Source organism: Rhea americana, unplaced genomic scaffold (genome assembly GCF_003343005.1).
Source record: "Rhea americana isolate MKP2758 unplaced genomic scaffold, rheAme1 scaffold_230, whole genome shotgun sequence".
Lineage (NCBI taxonomy): Eukaryota > Metazoa > Chordata > Aves > Rheiformes > Rheidae > Rhea > Rhea americana.
The window spans coordinates 891,688-909,397 of NW_028186347.1; the positions used below are offsets into that span (position 1 = coordinate 891,688).

General features: G+C 41.3%; 1 protein-coding gene across 9 annotated transcripts in view; it reads left to right on the plus strand.

Annotated features, from left to right (window-relative positions):
- DOCK7 (dedicator of cytokinesis 7) overlaps positions 1-17,710 on the plus strand; it is a 109,130-nt gene that overhangs the window by 77,790 nt on the left and 13,630 nt on the right. For 5 of the 9 annotated variants that reach the window (XM_085306067.1, XM_085306068.1, XM_085306060.1 and 2 more), the window contains 14 exons: positions 1,260-1,429; positions 2,088-2,242; positions 3,240-3,422; positions 3,899-4,034; positions 5,245-5,341; positions 7,776-7,872; positions 8,993-9,127; positions 9,806-9,958; positions 11,246-11,404; positions 11,672-11,772; positions 12,945-13,137; positions 13,748-13,891; positions 14,899-15,030; positions 16,070-16,084. In XM_085306067.1, the coding sequence (XP_085162193.1) occupies positions 1,260-1,429; positions 2,088-2,242; positions 3,240-3,422; positions 3,899-4,034; positions 5,245-5,341; positions 7,776-7,872; positions 8,993-9,127; positions 9,806-9,958; positions 11,246-11,404; positions 11,672-11,772; positions 12,945-13,137; positions 13,748-13,891; positions 14,899-15,030; positions 16,070-16,084 (1,870 nt within the window). Of the gene's footprint in view, positions 1-1,259; positions 1,430-2,087; positions 2,243-3,239; positions 3,423-3,898; positions 4,035-5,244; positions 5,342-7,775; positions 7,873-8,992; positions 9,128-9,805; positions 9,959-11,245; positions 11,405-11,671; positions 11,773-12,944; positions 13,138-13,747; positions 13,892-14,898; positions 15,031-16,069; positions 16,085-17,620; positions 17,709-17,710 lie in introns of those variants that run through there. The other 4 variants (XM_085306061.1, XM_085306063.1, XM_085306066.1 and 1 more) reach the window with 2 other exon arrangements.

Consider the following 17,710-nt stretch of genomic DNA (forward strand, 5'->3'; position numbering starts at 1 on the left):
TGAACCTTAATTTGAGCAAGGCAGTCATGTAATTAAGCTTCTTCTTCCTAGTTGTTTAGGGTCTCATTGATAACATAAGCAACTGTGGGATCTCATTACAGCCTCATTAAAAATAAGGAAAAGTAGTGTAGCTACAGCTAGCTAATGTCCTCCTAACCTCTACTGGTATCTCTGTAATCATTTTAAACCCCTTGACAATCCAGTCAAAAATGCTCGCCTTTTTTTTAACCAGAACTCAACTCTACTTTTCAGGTAAAGTGGATACTGCCTGAAATTCAGCACTTGTTTTAATACCTCAGGTCTGAACACCGAAGCTTATGTTTTGCTAATGCATAATGTATGAGCTTCCTTGGCTGCTTCATGCATGGGGTAAAGTTGTCTTATTGGGCTGGTTTGCCTACAGAAGCAAATAGTTACAGACATACATGCTATTTGCTCTGTGAGAGTTTTTCCTCTGTGTGATGGCTGAGGGAATTGAAAGGGGCAGTGTAAGCTCTTGGGAGATTCAGAGTTTGTGTTTTTAAGGCATGAGCACGGAATAGGCTCAAGCAAGGTGCCCTGCAAAAGAGAATATTTGGGTTCTGCCATCTCCTGCATCTTCATAATAATGGAGGCCATTTCTTTTTTCTTTTTCTTTTTTTTTTTCCTTCTGCCCCTCTATTTCTCTGAAATTTTATAATTAGAAGTATTGATCTGTAGTCTACTGTTGTGGTTGAATAACTGCATGTGGGTTCAGGGAAGTGAAGCAGAAACTTCCTGATGATTTGATAAATGATATGTTCTGTCTTAAGAGACTGTTGCTCTCTGTAAATAGTGTTAGATAGAAACAAAAAGGAATGCTGTGAATAGTTTCACTAAACCCACTGTCCTCTCAAGTTTCTCTTCCTGTCTTCCATATTCCCCAAGTTCTTTTAAATGTTCTTCAGCAGACTTGATACCTCAGCATTCCAGGAGTTGCAGCTTTGTTCTTGAATTGAAAATGTGAGAGCCTTCACATTATATTGGGTCTGATTATGCACATCAGCAAAAGATTTTTGTACGTTTTATATAGTGTAGTCAAAATTACTCCTAAGCTACAGGCCAATTTGTAAAAGCCAGACATTTGTAAAATTTGTGGGAGACCAAGGGATACTGTGTAATGACAGTTTATGACAAGTCAAAAATAAAAGCCAGGATTTTTTTTGAAGCCACTTAGTTACAAAGTATCGTTTGCTTTGAAGATATTAACTAATCTGTGTGACCCAACTCTCTTTTAACAGTTTATTTGGATTGCATAAGAAGGTCATCAATATGGTACACAATTTACTGTCCAGTCACGACTCGGATCCGCGGTACTCTGACCCACAGGTAAAGGCCCGGGTGGCTATGCTGTATCTACCTCTGATTGGCGTGATCATGGAAACCGTGCCTCAGCTTTATGATTTTACAGGTATTTTATGTTCCATGCTTTGAGTATATTTTCAATTGCTCGTAAGATTTGGTTGCTTTTATTCTAAAATTAAACAACCAAACCCTTTACTATTGGATGGGATGGTTACTATTTCTGAAGTGTGATATCTTTTACATGTTTTCACATCCATTTCCTTAACTGCACGTGCAAAATGTATCTTTAGTAACTGACAGTCAAAAGCTGCATTTACCCACTTGTTTGCATGAAGTGAAAAACGAGCACTGCTTTTCAGGTCTGCTGTACACAATGTCCTGAAGAGCAGTGGACATGGGTTGTTACATATCAGGGCAAGGGAATCATCTGGAACAGTTTGGAATTTGGAGTCTTCCTCTAAATCCTTTGAGTTCAATGAGTTCAGTGAAAGCTCCAAGGAAAGATTTGGGGTGAACTATTCAAAGCAGAGTAAGGTCGGAAGGATTCAAGATCTGGAGGTGTTTAGGTCACTTTTGAAAATTATTACTGTTGCTTTGTGTAACTTCAGATAATAATCAGTTCTATTTACTTGCAGGACTATATGAGAGTGATGTTTTTTAGTTTGCCTTCTCAGACAGTTCAGTGAAATTAGCACTGTGGAAGGAGGCTGGGGAGAGAAACTTTGAATTTGGGGATTAAATGGGATGCATGTGTTTCTTGGCAGAGAGTCACAATCAACGAGGGAGGCCAAGCTGTGTTGCTGCTGATGATTATGAAAGCGAGGGTGGAAGCATGATAAGCCAGACAGTTGCCATGGCCATTGCAGGAACGTCGGTTCCTCAGCTCACCCGGCCCAGCAGTTTTCTACTCACCTCATCGGTACAAAGCTATCCCTCTCTATTCCTTGACCCTCAGCCTGTGTCAATAAGCAAATATTTACGCATGCACGCCCTGTAGGACTGATCAGTGAGCAGTAGGGACTGATATCAGCTTGCAGCTACATTTTGCACAGGGAGGCAGAAGGTGAAAAACAAGGCAGAACAGATCACATCTGTGTGGAGTTGTGCCTTTCTTGGAGGGAGTATGACAAAATGTCAAACAGGGATAAAAATCAACAAAGCACAGAAAATGAAAGAATTCTCTTTGCTGATGAAGATTCTTTCTGAAACAAATCTGATAAAAATTCATATGCCCTAAGCAAAGATTCCTGCTGCATCTAAATCCCACATAGCTGAAAACATAAATGGTCCATTTCCCTTGCTCTCTGTGCCAGGGAGGGAATCCCACTGATTTCAGTAGCAGTCAGACTGTTCCTTCACTCCCTCTTCCTCCCTTTACTTCTATATCAGGACCCCATTTTTCCAGGTATTACGTGCACTCAAAGTGAGACACTGGTCTAGATGAGACCTAAGTACATACATGAGAGAAATGAACTTGGACAAAAGAGAGGATGATGGCACAGWTACAAAAGTAGAAAAAGGTATACAAAACTCTGCTGGTGGGATTCCTGTCCAGTTTTCCTTTCTTTCTATCAATGAATGGAGTCTTTCTGCTTAACTGTTGACTTGAATGGAGGTTATTAAAGTCATTCTTGGGGTGCTGGCTGAAAAGAAAGTCATTCACCTAACATTATGAGTTTGGTTTCAGATGTATTACTGCGCTTCATTCTTGTGGCTTGAGTATCTGTGTTCTCCACTGAACTGTTGGGTTGGTAAAGAGGAATGTGTATCTCCTGATGGTGAAAGTATCTATTCACCTTCTGTTCCTGTCTGGTAATTACTTAGCCCAGGGTGGTAGCTGATGCAGATCTTGGGGGTGACTGAAGTGTCTGGGCATGAAACCTAGTATAACTAACTGTCTTGACCTGTCTATTCAGAGTGGAAGGCAACACTCCACCTTCTCAACAGAGTCCAGCCGTAGCCTCTTGATCTGTCTCTTGTGGGTGCTCAAAAATGCAGATGAAAGTGTGCTGCAGAAATGGTTCACAGACCTGTCAGTGCTGCAGCTCAATCGCCTACTGGATTTGCTTTATCTCTGCGTATCCTGCTTTGAGTACAAGGTACTGCTGTATTGTTTAAATCTCCTCAAATTCCTTCTAGAGCATGCAGAGAAACTTTATACTCCCATCCTTTTTACATCTCTGAAAAGGCATTTCCTTCCCTCTCCTAAGTATTGCCTGTATTCATAATCCTGAGGCTACACATTTCCCTATGAGATCTCTAGCCTTCTTCCACATTTATTTAGCCATGCAACTGCCTCTGCCTCCTTTCACTTCTTACGCAGTATATGCTGCTTGCTACTCACCTGAGAACTGTTGCATGAAGTGGGGGCAGTTCTTGGACATTTTTGCTGCTCAGCAGATTGAGTTTCCTGTAGTGTTGCTTAAGTGTGGGTAGATATCTAGCTAGCAGCTAAACCTGTATTCCTTTCTTGCCATTTTTCTTCATACAGAAAAAGATATTTTCACTTACTAATCCTCTGAATGTATCTCAGTTTGAAAGAATCTTCCATCATTGTCTCATTTGAAACTTGCAGGGCAAGAAAGTATTTGAAAGAATGAACAGTCTGACATTCAAGAAGTCAAAGGACATGAGAGCTAAACTTGAAGAAGCTATTCTGGGAAGCATAGGAGCAAGGCAGGAAATGGTCCGAAGAAGCAGAGGACAGCTAGGTAAGTAAAGATGTATTCTGTGCTGGCCCCTTTTTCAAAAACCTACAGTTACCATCCCCAATGAGTACTTGCATCCTTCTGTGATGTGGGATATTATACATCAAGCGCTCCAGACAAAGAGCCCCCAAGGAAAAAGCTATTTGCAGTTTGCAGCATGCTTCACTGGTTCTGTAAAATCTCTGCACCTTTCCTAAGTTCTATCAACAGGCTATTTATTTGTTACTTGACTGCTTTGGTGTATATGTGGTCATGTCTTATTTATGGAACCTTCTTGCTTGAACATCTTTCAGGGCAGCCTTCTAGCATGTCCTGTGCAAGGGTCAGAGTGGAAAAAAACCCTGTCTGGTCTTGCTTTTGATCACTCTGAGAATGCCTGAGTGCTTCTGCTAAAATAATGCTTGAAATGGCCAGTGGTTTGGGTAACACGCGCCCCCTTGTGATGACTTTTGTTGTTTATTTCTTCTGAGAGTAAGGTTGGAGGTGACTAAGACAAGAATTAGGAGAACTGGATTTGGTCTCCTGTTCTACCACAGGCTTCTTCATGCATATAAAGCAATCATTTTGGGCTAAGCTGAATAGATATTTAGAGATATGCCTCTAAATTAATGAATTATTTGAGAGATGGGAACCTTTTGTATCTTTTTATCTGGCCTCAGTGCTTCAATTACTGATCTAGAAAATTGCATAGTGAAATTCCCCTGCCCTCCCAGGAGTGAGAATAAAGATGTAAAAGAGTGTGAAATGAGAAAGAAGGTCTCGGTACCACCTACAGAACATCACTGTATCTCAGTTGAAGACAACAGTATCAGATTGTCTCGTGTTGCCAGGGTCGGATTCCTTATCTAGTCCAAGGAAGGCTGGACAAGCTGCTTCTCTTAGCTTCCTTGGTAACTACCTTCGTGATTTGAGTATCTTGGCTGCCTCTCTCTGTTAGCTGTCTTGTGAGCTGGCATGAGGCAGCACATGAAGTGGTCTGTGTTGCTTAAGGCTCTATTGGATGAAAACTACTGCAGTGTAAGGTGTCTATCATGTTACTCTCAGCAGTGATAGAATTCGGGACCATATAAAGATTCTGGGTTAATGCCACAGCCCTTGGATTCTAAGGAGTCATTTCTTGCTGTCACTTCTCACTTGTAAACAAATCTAGAGTAGCCACCCATGCAAAAAACTAACAGTGGATGACTGCTGTTATTTTAATATTATCTTGCAGAGAGAAGTCCTTCCGGGAGTGCATTTGGAAGTCAAGAGAATTTGAGATGGAGAAAGGATATGACTCACTGGCGTCAAAACACAGAAAAGCTTGACAAGTAACTCTGCCTTATCCTTCTACATTAACAGTGTCACAGTTCCTCTAAGAATTCAGGGTATCTCTCCCCATAGGAGGTCAGTGGCGGCAGTCCACTTGCACCTCATGTGAGTGGGTTTGAGCCCTTAGCTGGAACAGATCTGGCTGTGTGCAAATAGCTTTCAGTCTGACACTGCCTAACTCTTTGCTTCTCTACTTTATCTTGCTTCCTTAGAATTTTGAAATGATTTTTAGAGACTAATACAATCCATTGCCTTCTTAAAACCCTGTAGTAAGCTGTAATTTAGAGAGAAGATCCATTATCAGTATTTACAGCTAGCATATATATCTCATGTCATATTTCCTTTATTCCATAAGAGCATTCTGGAGTTGGCAAAGCTTGCTTTCCTTTCCTGTCCTAATCCATCACTTTGATTGTTTTTCCACATGTGCTGTGCTTTTAGAAGCCACAAACCAGCCAGGTACTGTAGCATTGGTGTGCGGCTCTTACAACTATTTTGTACATATGTAGACTCAGCTATCACAGCACTATTTGTGATGCTTGGCAGAACTTTTCAGTGTGTGTGTGCAACTGGTTGGAATGAGTTCTTTTTGCTTATTACACCCATTTCCTTTAAAGTTCCCTCTCTTGTTGTGGTTTAATCTGGAAGGCTCAGGAGCTGTGTTCAGGCTTTGCTATGCACATTTTCTGTTCTCTCAAGTTGCAACCTACAGTCTCCATCCTCCCAGCAAAAGAACTGTTCCTAATTATAGGAATGCAAAATCAGCCCAAGTAAAGCTCTGAAGAAACTGGGGAATGGGGTTCTCGGAGCCTGGATGGAGGGCAGGCCAAATCTCAGCCATGAAGAGAGACTGATGCTTCCTGGAGCTGAAAGTACATCTTCACAGCTTCTAATTGCTTTGTCCAACCCAAGAATATAATCTTTTGTTATGTCAGGTAGTGTCATTTTGTCCAGGACTCTGATTCTGTTCAGATGCCGAGAAGGCCAAATAACCAGTGTGTTTTGACCTACTGATGAAGCGATATATGTACCTCCCTGATACAACTCAAGACCTCTGCAGACAGAATTACACCAGATTAAAATCTGGTCTGCAGGATTTACCAGTTCACTGGTGTACTTGGTCCAGGCCCTTTTTTCTCCCCAGAAGGACTTCACATGCATGTTAAACAGCTGTGGAATACTGTGACAGTCAAAGGATGATCTCCTTCCCCACAAAATAATGAGCTCAGATAACTGCACAGACTTCCTCCTTGACTTGTACTTGCTCATTCTGAGCCTCAGTCTGTCACACACAACTCCTACTGGTAGCCATGGTGCTGCAAATGTGTTCTGCATCCATAGACAGATTCTGACCCTTTGAAATCTAGTGTTAAGAGAGCTATTTTATGACAAATTAAAAAAGACTGTTGTTTCACAATGAGAATTCTGCACAGCTAAATGCAGATGGCATTATTTTATGTGGGGCCAGGGCCCAAGTCTTCATATTCTGGAGATTTAAGAGTAGATAATAAGAGTGTGACCCAGCTTTCACAGCAAGCAGCATGCATGTGGAGCAGAGAGGTTGCTGCAGCGGAAGTTACAGGAACATTTTCAGCCAAGTCAGTTACTATCCTATATGCTACCTATTTTGCTTGGATTCAACCAGTTTGCATGGGTCACACCTTGAGTGTGATTTGGCCTAGCAAAAGTATGCCAGAGATGGCACTTCTGTAGGGTAAGCTGTTGTTGGGTGCTTCAGATATGCTGCTGGATCTTTGCCAGATGTACTCATTTTGCTGAAGTGAAGTGGTTGCCACTGAATTCCTGGGAACACCAGTGTGAGTGGGTGTATGAACTTAATCAGCCTTTCCAGGAAGGTGGATGCCTAGCATTTAAGAGCAAAATTGTGTAGCTTTCTCAGAGAGGAAGCTATTCTACAAAAGCTGTAATATAATGTAATGTAAAAGAACAAAGATCACATCCTCAGATGATGCCCTCGGAACCAGAATCAGTCTAGCTGCCAGGATCAAAAGTGCAAAAATACTAGCTCATGTAGCACCACCTTGTGTCCATAGCCTATAACATAAAACCATATGTTCTGTTCCTGGTTGTGTTGCTGCATGCTTTATGATGCTACTAAACCAGTTTTGAACTGGACTTTGATGCTAAGTTGTTGTTATGTTCTTGGGAGGGTAATGAAGTGTTGAAAGTAGTGTGGTCCCTCCTGAGCATGATAAACATAAATTGTCTGTAACTTAGTATATRTAAAAACCAATTCTTTCTTCTTGTCCTCGTAATGGATGCACTGAAATACCCTTGTAGTGTTGTCCAGTACTAAATGTGTGCATTGTAATTGGGAGTTTCCTGCTAATGAGGAGACATTTTTGAATAGAGAATATGTGGGCCTACTTCTTAAACAGAATGTAATTTTATTGCTTTTTTTTCTCCGATTAGATCAAGGGCAGAGATAGAACATGAGGCACTTATTGATGGAAATCTTGCAACAGAAGCAAATCTGATTATTTTGGATACCTTAGAGATAGTTGTCCAGGTAAGGGTGGTAAAAAAATAGCAGAGATGTTTTAATAGCATTAGAATCACCTAGCCACGCAGCAATTTGTTCCTAAACAAAATCTTCCTCCCTTAACTTAACTGCTTCAATGTTATCAGGACTGTTCAGCTGCACTGCTGCAGAAGAACAGTTGCCTGACCACAGGCTGGATTGTAATGCCTCTCCTAATTGTCAGCTGACAGCAATCAATAGCTTCCTTCATTCTTTTTGAAAATTGTCTTTTTTTGGTAGCATAAGAAATGTTTATTCATAAAACTGATTAGCAAACTGTAAAAATTCCAAGGTCTTGCCCTAGTCTGACTGACTGCTCTAGTTCCTTCCCACATCTGCCTCAAGTCTTTCAATTCCAGGTCAGTCTCCTGTATCTGTACCTAAAATGCAAGATGCAGGAATGTTTCTAGGCTCCTTTATCTGGTTGCACACTCCAGCTATCTCCTCACGCCCTACTGGCAAGTGTGGACACACACCAGTTTTCTCCTCTGCTTTCAATACAAATGAAACCTGGACACTCAGGCTGGCAGAAGGCAACAGCACACTTAGCAGATCAAGCCACAGGGAGACCTGGGCCCCAGAAGCACTGTGGCAGGTACCCACTACAAAAGCTAGATGCCATCTGAGAGCAACATGACTAAGGGTCTTTTGGAAGCAAGTAGTGCCTTGCCTCTGCAGCCCAGTCCCTTTTTGCCTCAGACAGTTTGAATGTTAGCAGAAAGGCACTGCTGCACTTTGCAGGTGAAACTTGAGTACCCTTGGAGTGTAAGGTTGATCCCCTCCAGAGCTTCAGTGCGGACAGGATTTCATACCAGCTTTGTGACTTTTCCAGGAATCCCAAGGGGTTTACCTTGCACCTGAATAATTCACCCAGAGGCCACTACAGTCTCTCCCTCTAACAGAACAAGGTCCCAAATGGCCAGAGTCTCGTCAGGTGGACAGCACCATCGTTTCATAGGCTTTAGTGCATGTGGTTCATTCAGAAACAGTGTTGTGGGTAGTTTCTCTATGCCAAAGGGTTTTTCAGGCAAAGTTGTTCTCTTCCCTTCTCTCTCACTCAGGAGGTTTGTTTTTGCTCATGCAACTCTTGGTTTACTTTTGACTGCAGACTGTTTCTGTGACGGAGTCCAAAGAAAGTATCCTCGGCGGGGTGCTGAAGGTGCTTCTGCACAGCATGGCCTGTAACCAAAGTGCACTTTATCTCCAACACTGCTTCGCCACACAGAGGGCTTTGGTTTCAAAGGTGAATTCTCTGCAAATGCTATGATATATCTTGAGCAGCAGTGATGACTGGGGCTGTTTTCTTTGCATTGGGGTCACTTCACCAAGCACTTACTATTTTGAGCAGTGTTAATTTTCAGGAAATGCGGTCTAAGAGTGGATAAAACCTGACTGATTTTCATGATCGGTATCTGTATTTATGCACTTTGGATTTAATGACTATTTGCAAACCTGTGTGAGTTCCTGCTGGCCAGTTGTAAGCTAGCAAAGGCACCTACACAGTAGAGAACACAGGGCACAAGTGGAATTTAGACTGTAAGAATCTCAGTTAAAATGAATTTGTTTTACTGGGCCCATAATTTAAACAGTTCCCCTATTTCTGCAGATGTCCTGGAAATAGGCTTGAAATTTTAAGCCTGAGTTTATGGAACTGAGGTAAATCAATCTAAGAATGTAGGTGCAAGGTGTGTTGGGGTGATGTAAAATGAATTACCTTCTAGTGCTGCCAGTGAGTTTGCTTCTGCCTCACTGAAAATGTGAAGTAATGTATGTTAGTGTCATTCCTCTCAAAACAAAGGGGATTAGATTTCCTCTAATGCTAACGTACACTCATTGCAGAGGATCACCATAATCTTTTTGTCTTAGTGTTTGTTTCTGGCTGGCCAGGCAGAAGTGGTTTTCTCATGTGCTGTTTTTTCAGTTCCCTGAGCTGCTATTTGAAGAAGAGACTGAGCAGTGTGCGGATCTGTGCCTGAGGCTCCTGAGACACTGTAGCAGCAGTATCAGTACGATACGGTCACATGCGAGTGCCTCTCTTTACCTTCTGATGAGGCAAAACTTTGAGATTGGGAATGTAAGTATCTTGATGCACTTTACTAGGTTAGTAGGTGTAAAATGGTTGGAGACTGCTGTATGGAGCACTGTGTATTCCTACAGCACTCAAGGCTGCAGGAGATCTTACCAACCAAATAAGCATGATGTGCACAGTGAAGAGAAGCACACGTTAGTGACTTTGCCTAGCTTTACCTCACACAGCAGCATAGCAGTGGCATAGCAGAAATGCCCAATCTCCAATATCAGAGTCTTAACTGTATGCCCAGAATCTCTTCGGAGGGTCAAGTGCCTCTCATGTCATTTTATGGAAAGATATAGAGCCCCTGCCCCCGGAGCATCAACTGAAAGAGTTTCCAAATGTCAAATAGCTGACTTGTTACTGCTGGTAGGTCGTAGACCTATTCTGGGTGCAGGTCTTCAGAGAAGTGTCAGGAAAATCCCACTGCCCTGGAGAGCATGGCAATAACAGCCTCTGTGTTGCCTCTCCTGTCAGAGTCTATCTCTGGACACTGCACTCAAGGGTGTATTTGGAGGAAATCCCCTCTGTCCTACCTACACATACATCTAGGTGAGAGCAGAAACAGCCAGGTAGCCTATCCTGTGCTACAGCTAGTGTGTATGTCCTTTCTTAAAGGGCTGTGTTAGTGTAGGTGAGTTAGAACTGGGATTTGTTTTCGCCCAGATGTTATTTACCTCTAGTTAGACCTTAGCTTGACTAAACCATGTGTTCTTCAGATTGTCAGGAAATTTGCCAGCCTTAACTCTGCCAGTTCATGTTTTACTGGCACCCATGTAGCTGTGTATTGCAAAATGCTCCCCTAAACATTTTTGTTTACCTTGCTTTAGTTAGAGCCCCCTCCCCAAACTGAGTAGCAGAGCTAGAGGGACCCGCTAGTTCTGGGCCTAAGGCTTGCTAGCTAATGGATTGGCAGGAGCAAGTCAACAATACCTGTGGCTTTTATGTTTGACCAGAATAAAACCAAGTGTCTGGAATGAAGGCTGTATTCATGGGAAGAAGTTGAGCATCATCCTATTCAGGGTGCTTGAAAAGAGAGCAGGGAGGAGGGAAAATTGAAACGTGTTGTAGGAGAACCTTAACCTGGAACTTAATAGTGCTGTCATCATACTATGCAGCCAACAGCACCAGAGATTTACTGTAATCGGAGTTTTCACAGTACTAGGGGTGCAGGGAGTGGATCAAGTGTCTATCAGGAGGAAGGTACAATGACCAGAGCACTGATGTTGCAGCAGACTACTGCAGTATCTCCATGTTGTTGCAATATAATAACAGATTTCTCTGTTGTAGAACTTTGCCAGAGTGAAAATGCAAGTGACCATGTCTCTCTCGTCCCTGGTGGGGACATCGCAGAATTTCAATGAGGAGTTTTTGCGACGTTCCCTGAAGACTATTTTGACATACGCTGAAGAAGATCTGGAACTTAGGGAGACGACATTCCCTGATCAGGTAAGAGAAATACCACAGGAGAGGTCACATGTAGTTCATTATCGAGCTGTTCCCTAAATCTCCATCTGTAGCTGGGATTCGCATGCATTCTGTGAAGGAGGTGCATAGTGTTTTTTTCTGTGACCTAAATATGTAAAATTTAGGTCCTCGATTAATGCTGACAACAAGGAGCAAGAACGCAGACATTGAGAGCAACTGTGGTCCTAAAATAGCAGTACATAGTTTGTTTTCCACTGACAATTTCTTAAAGCATTATTTTTGTTACAGGTCCAAGATCTTGTGTTCAACCTCCATATGATCCTCTCTGACACAGTTAAAATGAAGGAGCACCAGGAAGATCCAGAAATGCTGATTGACCTGATGTACAGGTAGAGTTATGACCATTGCACAGGGACAGTAGATGTCAGTGATCCACAGGATGTTTGAACAAAGCTTAATACCTACTGTGCTACCTGTATTTAGAGCCTGAAGTACTGTATTGCTATGAACTTCATTACTCTTCTCTTTTAGTAGCCATTATTTTACTTTGAACTTAAACCTGTTTTCAATAGCGATCGTTTGTCATGATTCACATTTCGTCTGAAATCAACAGGGCTACTTGGTTTTTGGATTTGGGCTCTAATGCTGCTCAGCTGAGCCCTTATATAGCTTGGGTTTTGAGTAATTACACTGCAGTTGCCAGTCTCAGTGCTCAGAGACCAGTATGCACAGAGAGCAGTATTTCTCAGGCTGTGTCTGTACTCTAAGCATCCTCTTATCCCACAGACAAGGGCAGGAAAAACAGAGCTGCAATTGCTTGCAGCTGTGACCAGCCAGTCTACGCAAAGGTACCCTGCAGTATCCGCGTTCCTTGTTACTAGCAAGAAACTAATTTAGTCCTTACAGTTTCCCATGTTTGTTTGTTTGTTGATAGGTTTCTTTGGCATTTATCTAACTTAGTTTGGATAAAAGTAGTTTCTACTCCCCAGCAGTCCCTGACAATCTTATCCTCTACCTGAACAGAGACATCTATGCTTTCCCTGCCTGCATCCGGGAAGGCTTAAGGATCTTCCAAGACCTATTTGCCCAAAAGGCTCTCCAGTGATGGTATATGTGATGGTCTCCATATGCAGAAAGGAGACCATAGCCATGTTAAAATCCTTAGACAGAAAGTTGCTAAAGCACCAGCCACCAAACTGCATGGTATTGTCTGCACTAATAGTCCTGAGGGCTTCTTAAAAGGCAGAGATTCTGTGATAAGCAGCTTGACAGCTCTACTCTTTTTTGTCTCTCACCACTGACTTGGTGCAGGCTTCCAAGAGGAATATGAGCTCTAATAATAGCTTCAGCAGTCACCCATAAAAGCATTCTGCTCACACAGGGTAGCTACGGTTGATTGCCACCCAATAACTGGTTCAGAAATCTATAGAGTCATTTATGATAATTTCTCATCTATATAGCTTTTTATCTTGTATACTTCTGGATAACCTAGGACTGAGGATGGTTGATATTTAAGCAGAAGTAGCTAAATGCTAATTGTAGAGCTTTTCTTTTTGATTAGGATTGCAAAGGGCTATCAGAATTCCCCTGATCTGCGCCTGACCTGGTTACAGAACATGGCTGGGAAGCACTCAGAGAGGAGCAATCATGCTGAATCGGCCCAGTGTTTGGTCCATTCGGCAGCCTTGGTGGCTGAATATCTAAGCATGCTTGAAGACCGGAAATATCTTCCTGTAGGGTGTGTTACATTTCAGGTAGGAGTGTGTCTTTTTATATCCTCCACAAGGAGTTTTGGAGTTTTGTCATCTGCTGTTGAGATACAGATTATTTGTATGTACCACATATTGTCATGCCTATATATTCATATTGCACTTACGCAGTTTGTTTTGGGAAGGACAGATTAGAACAGCTTCAGAAAATCTTTGTTTGAAGACTGTTTTCGTTCCCCAGAATCTTTTTATCTGTGGGCTATATAGACCCAGTTCTTTTTCTTTCTATGTTTAAGTCATATCTTTTAAGGCCTCATCTAATATGCTTTTTTTAGTCCAAACATTGTGTAATGGGTGCAGTTGTTCTGGAATAACTGATTATAATGGTTCCTGTGATTATTAACATTAAGCTAGGAAACACTGAACAGAGTAAACAAGCACATACTTAGCTTTGCAAATGGTGGTGGTTCAGCCCAGTGGGCTTAAAATTGATCATGTGCTGAATTTCCGTGCTGGATCAGAAGGAAATGAGATAAAATGCATGTGAAAGCTACCCCTTTAAAAGTTTTAGAGTTTGACTGAAAATCAGCTAGCTTTCAAAGTAAATGTTACTTAAATTTAGTGTAAGAATTTTATCTATTTTATGTCTCCTTAGAACATATCTTCTAATGTTTTGGAAGAGTCAGCAGTTTCTGATGATGTTGTGTCACCAGATGAAGAAGGTATCTGTTCTGGGAAGTATTTTACAGAAGCCGGTCTGGTGGGATTGCTGGAACAGGCTGCAGCATCTTTCTCAATGGTAGAAGACTTTAATTTCTTTCTCTGTCTCTTCAGCAGTCTTGCACTGCTCAGCAATGTAAAGCAAAATGTTTTCTTTAATGATACTGTGTGGCTCTATTGCAACCACTTAATTTGAGTGGAGCATTGGGAGTGTTAGTTGTTAAAGACAACTCAGTTTGCACTCCCAAGTGTGCAATTAACTGGGTTGGACACCAAGAGGCCTTTGTGTGTTTTTGAGATCTTTCACTTGAACAGTGTGTGTTCTGAATTTCAGAACAGCAAAGAAAGACTGTACTGTTCCCTCCTTCTGGAAGGGAGTGGGCTGAAAGCTTTGTTTGTTAGAAGATGGGGAAGCTACTTTGAGAAAAGCAATGATACATTTAAGAGGTAGCAGTGTATCCATCAGAAACCAGTGGAAGCAAGTGAATTATGCCCTACAAAATGATCTGAAGTCTCTGCTGGTGGGTTTAAGTATAAGCAGCAATAACTGCAGAGTAGAAACTTAGAACCCCTGCAGTGCGCTGGCTAAGCCGCGTGAAGCCGTGTCTGCTTGCAGTGGGCCAGATCTCCTGCACTTAAGATGTTCTAGGGAAACTTTACAAAGCACATCTCATAAAAGTGCCAAAGTGGACAGAGAAGTCACACAGATTGAAGTTGCATTAAACAGAATGGCCTCTATTGTGTATTTAAGCTTCCATATTTAATTCCCATAGATTTGGTTAAGATCTTGTTTTGTTGTACACTTGTGCATCTATCCATCCAAAACATCAAAAATCTATTTACTTTAATAATCACATTTACTAGTAGCAATGTGTAATGCAGTAGACTCTTGATTCCATTGATAACTGGGAATTTTATTCCATTCATTTACATGTGTATTTTAAGAAAAGGTTCTGATTACATCACAGCGTCTTTTGGTATTCATGCCACCTTTTCATTTTGCAATCTTACTATTTGAATGCTGTGAGTATGTGTCATACTTGCTGTTGAATTGATGGAGCCATCTGATGGACCTTATTTTTGTAGGCTGGCATGTACGAAGCGGTTAATGAGGTTTACAAAGTCCTTATTCCTATTCACGAAGCTAATAGAGATGCTAAGAAGCTGTCTACTATTCATGGTAAACTCCAAGAAGCATTCAGCAAGATTGTTCATCAGGTAATGATTTGAATTTTCAGCTGCAAGAAGAACTGTGAAGAAATTTCAAATGCTCAGTGCTGCTAAAAACTGCCCATCAAGGAAAAACTATTTAAATTAGATTATGCAAAAACTGTCAGAATGATGATCCACAGTAAATAAAGGATCACTGACAGGATTAGTTCTCTCTGAACACTTACCATTAGAAACATGAGAGAGCATCACATAACAACCTCTAGTGTAACTTCAGCAGTTTCCAGGAGTTAAAACTTCCTATTATCTGTCAGCTTATCATTTCAGTTGTTGTTTTAAAATGTATTTTCCATGCTGTATTTCTGCTTAGGGAAAAACAATGGTGTTTTTGCCTTTGGCCTTGTAGATAACATTGAGAAATGTTAGGGTTTTGTTCTTCTTTGCATATGGTGGATAAATTATCGAAGGAACCTTTTTAAACTTCGGTGGTAGAAGACCCACCAGCTTAATTGAATGCTAAGCATTTTGTGTGAGATGTCAAAAGTTACCAACCCTGGCTAAGCTCAGGAGACCTCAGCTCAGCAGGAAGTAAGAGCACTTGGCCACTCTCAAGAAGCATGTATTATTTTCTAGGAGCCTATTGGGTGCATGCCTGTCTTTAAGGGCAGGTGAACACTCTGCGGACTCCCTTGCAGTGCATGCCAGTGCTACTCTGAGCCCTGCAACTTAGCTGGCTTTCTGGTCGTGGTCAGCTGGGTACATGTATATTGTCTGTTGGTTTAGTTAAGCTAACATCAGYTCCTCAGTAGATGTCTATTAGTACATCTATTTCATAGGATCCAGCTGGTCTTCAGCAGCTGAAGATCTGATCTGATATGTCTGTGTTCTGGCATTGCCAGACTCCTGAGGTTAAATGAACTAATACAGGACAATTATTTAGTGTCCTTCTGGGCCAGGGAAGGCCATTTTAGATGCATGATGACATATAATTGTTGAGACCATTTCAGGTTAATGATACCTTACATGTTTTGGCCTTTGAAACTTTTTTGGTTTCTGTGACATGCGCTTTTTACTTTTTATTACACAGAGTACTGGCTGGGAGGTAGGTAACTCCATCTTAGTTAGTAAAGAACACTAATAGATTTATCAGATGACTCACGCCAACGCTTGCCCACATGTGCTAGTTGTGGGTATTTCTGTTGCTGTCTGCTGTTAAAACTGAATTCATTAACCAAAGAAATACCAATAAACCGATTGTGGTTTTAGTAGGAAATTCTTCATTAAGAAGCTGTAGGTAGTGCATGGATGCTGATGTGTTCCACTAATGAGGTTCTTTGGTGAATGAGCCACTGTATCATCACTAGTTTGTTTTTATAATTTGTTTATATTTCTTTTCATCAGCATTGACACAGAATATCATCCCTTCATACCATATTTTCACCCCATCCACAGGGGTCGATTTAAGCAATAATGCTCAGAGGTACTGAAAAGCAAAGCTCTCTCATTGCATATGCAGACGTATCTCAGACAATAGGCTACTTAATTYTATTCATTTAAGAACAATCAATTTGTAATGTAGCTGTTTAACAGGCAGAAAAATAGCTCAGTTGTGTTAACTGGAGTCATTTTTGCTGCTTTCATTTTTGTACAGGCTGTTTGCTCACATTCTACAGCATACACCATGAGAACCACACGTTTGGCTAAGAATAAACAAAGTAGTATGCTTCATCTGTACATTGCACACAGCACTGTGAGTTTGATAAATCAGGCCCTAGTCCAGTTGACACAGTTAGTATATAAACTTTGAGAAGTCTCAAAAGACATTTTAAATGCTTTGTGAATGTAGTGTTAGTTTATTTGCTTAGACCTAACTTGTACAGTTGATTTCTGCTTTTCTGTGAATCAGGCAAATCTGTGACCCTATTCACTCCCAAGTTTCCAACACAGGAGAGCACTTAAGCCCACGTTTTTCCAGAACTGGAGCCTAGATGGAAGTTGCTTTGCATTGCGTGACATGGGCTGATGATGTCTGAACTTCAATTTTAATGGTGGCCTAACAAAAAGTKAAATTCAGTAGCTTAAAAGTAACCCCTGACATTCAAGGGCTGGCCCTGTTAATCATTTGCTTATGACTGTGAAGGGTCCCTGTAGATGAGATAACACAGCTATCCAGAGTATGTGTCATAGGAATAGATGATACACGTTCAATATCCAATAAATATGAAGGCCTGTGAGCATCTGTTTTGATCAGTCTTGCCCCTAAATCGACCCCTGAAGAAAATCCTGTCATTGGTTATGATTCTAACATCACTCAGTCATGTTTTATTGCATGGTAAAAGACACCCATGGTTTATGTTCTTGTCTGTCATCGTGCTCTTTCATTGCCATACTTTTTCTGATCTTTGTGCTTTGTAGCTTTCAGATTTGTTGCATGTTTTTTTTCCTTTTCCTTATTTATAAATGCTTTAATTGATGCTCGCCTCCCCCCCCCGTTTTTTTTATTTTAAAGTTTATTTGCTGCCAATTTGCTGCTTGTTTGTTGTTTGGAATTTCCCTAATTAAATACTTTCTGTTTTCTCCTCTTTCGCCCTGGTTGCTGACCCTCCTCCCCACTCTTACTATTGTCTGTTGTGGTAAGTTCCTACTTGTGGATTTTTTTTTTTTTTGCATTCCTCTCCCCTTCTCCTTTTTTTGTTTTCTTCTGTGGAAATCCTGATTTCATTTTGCC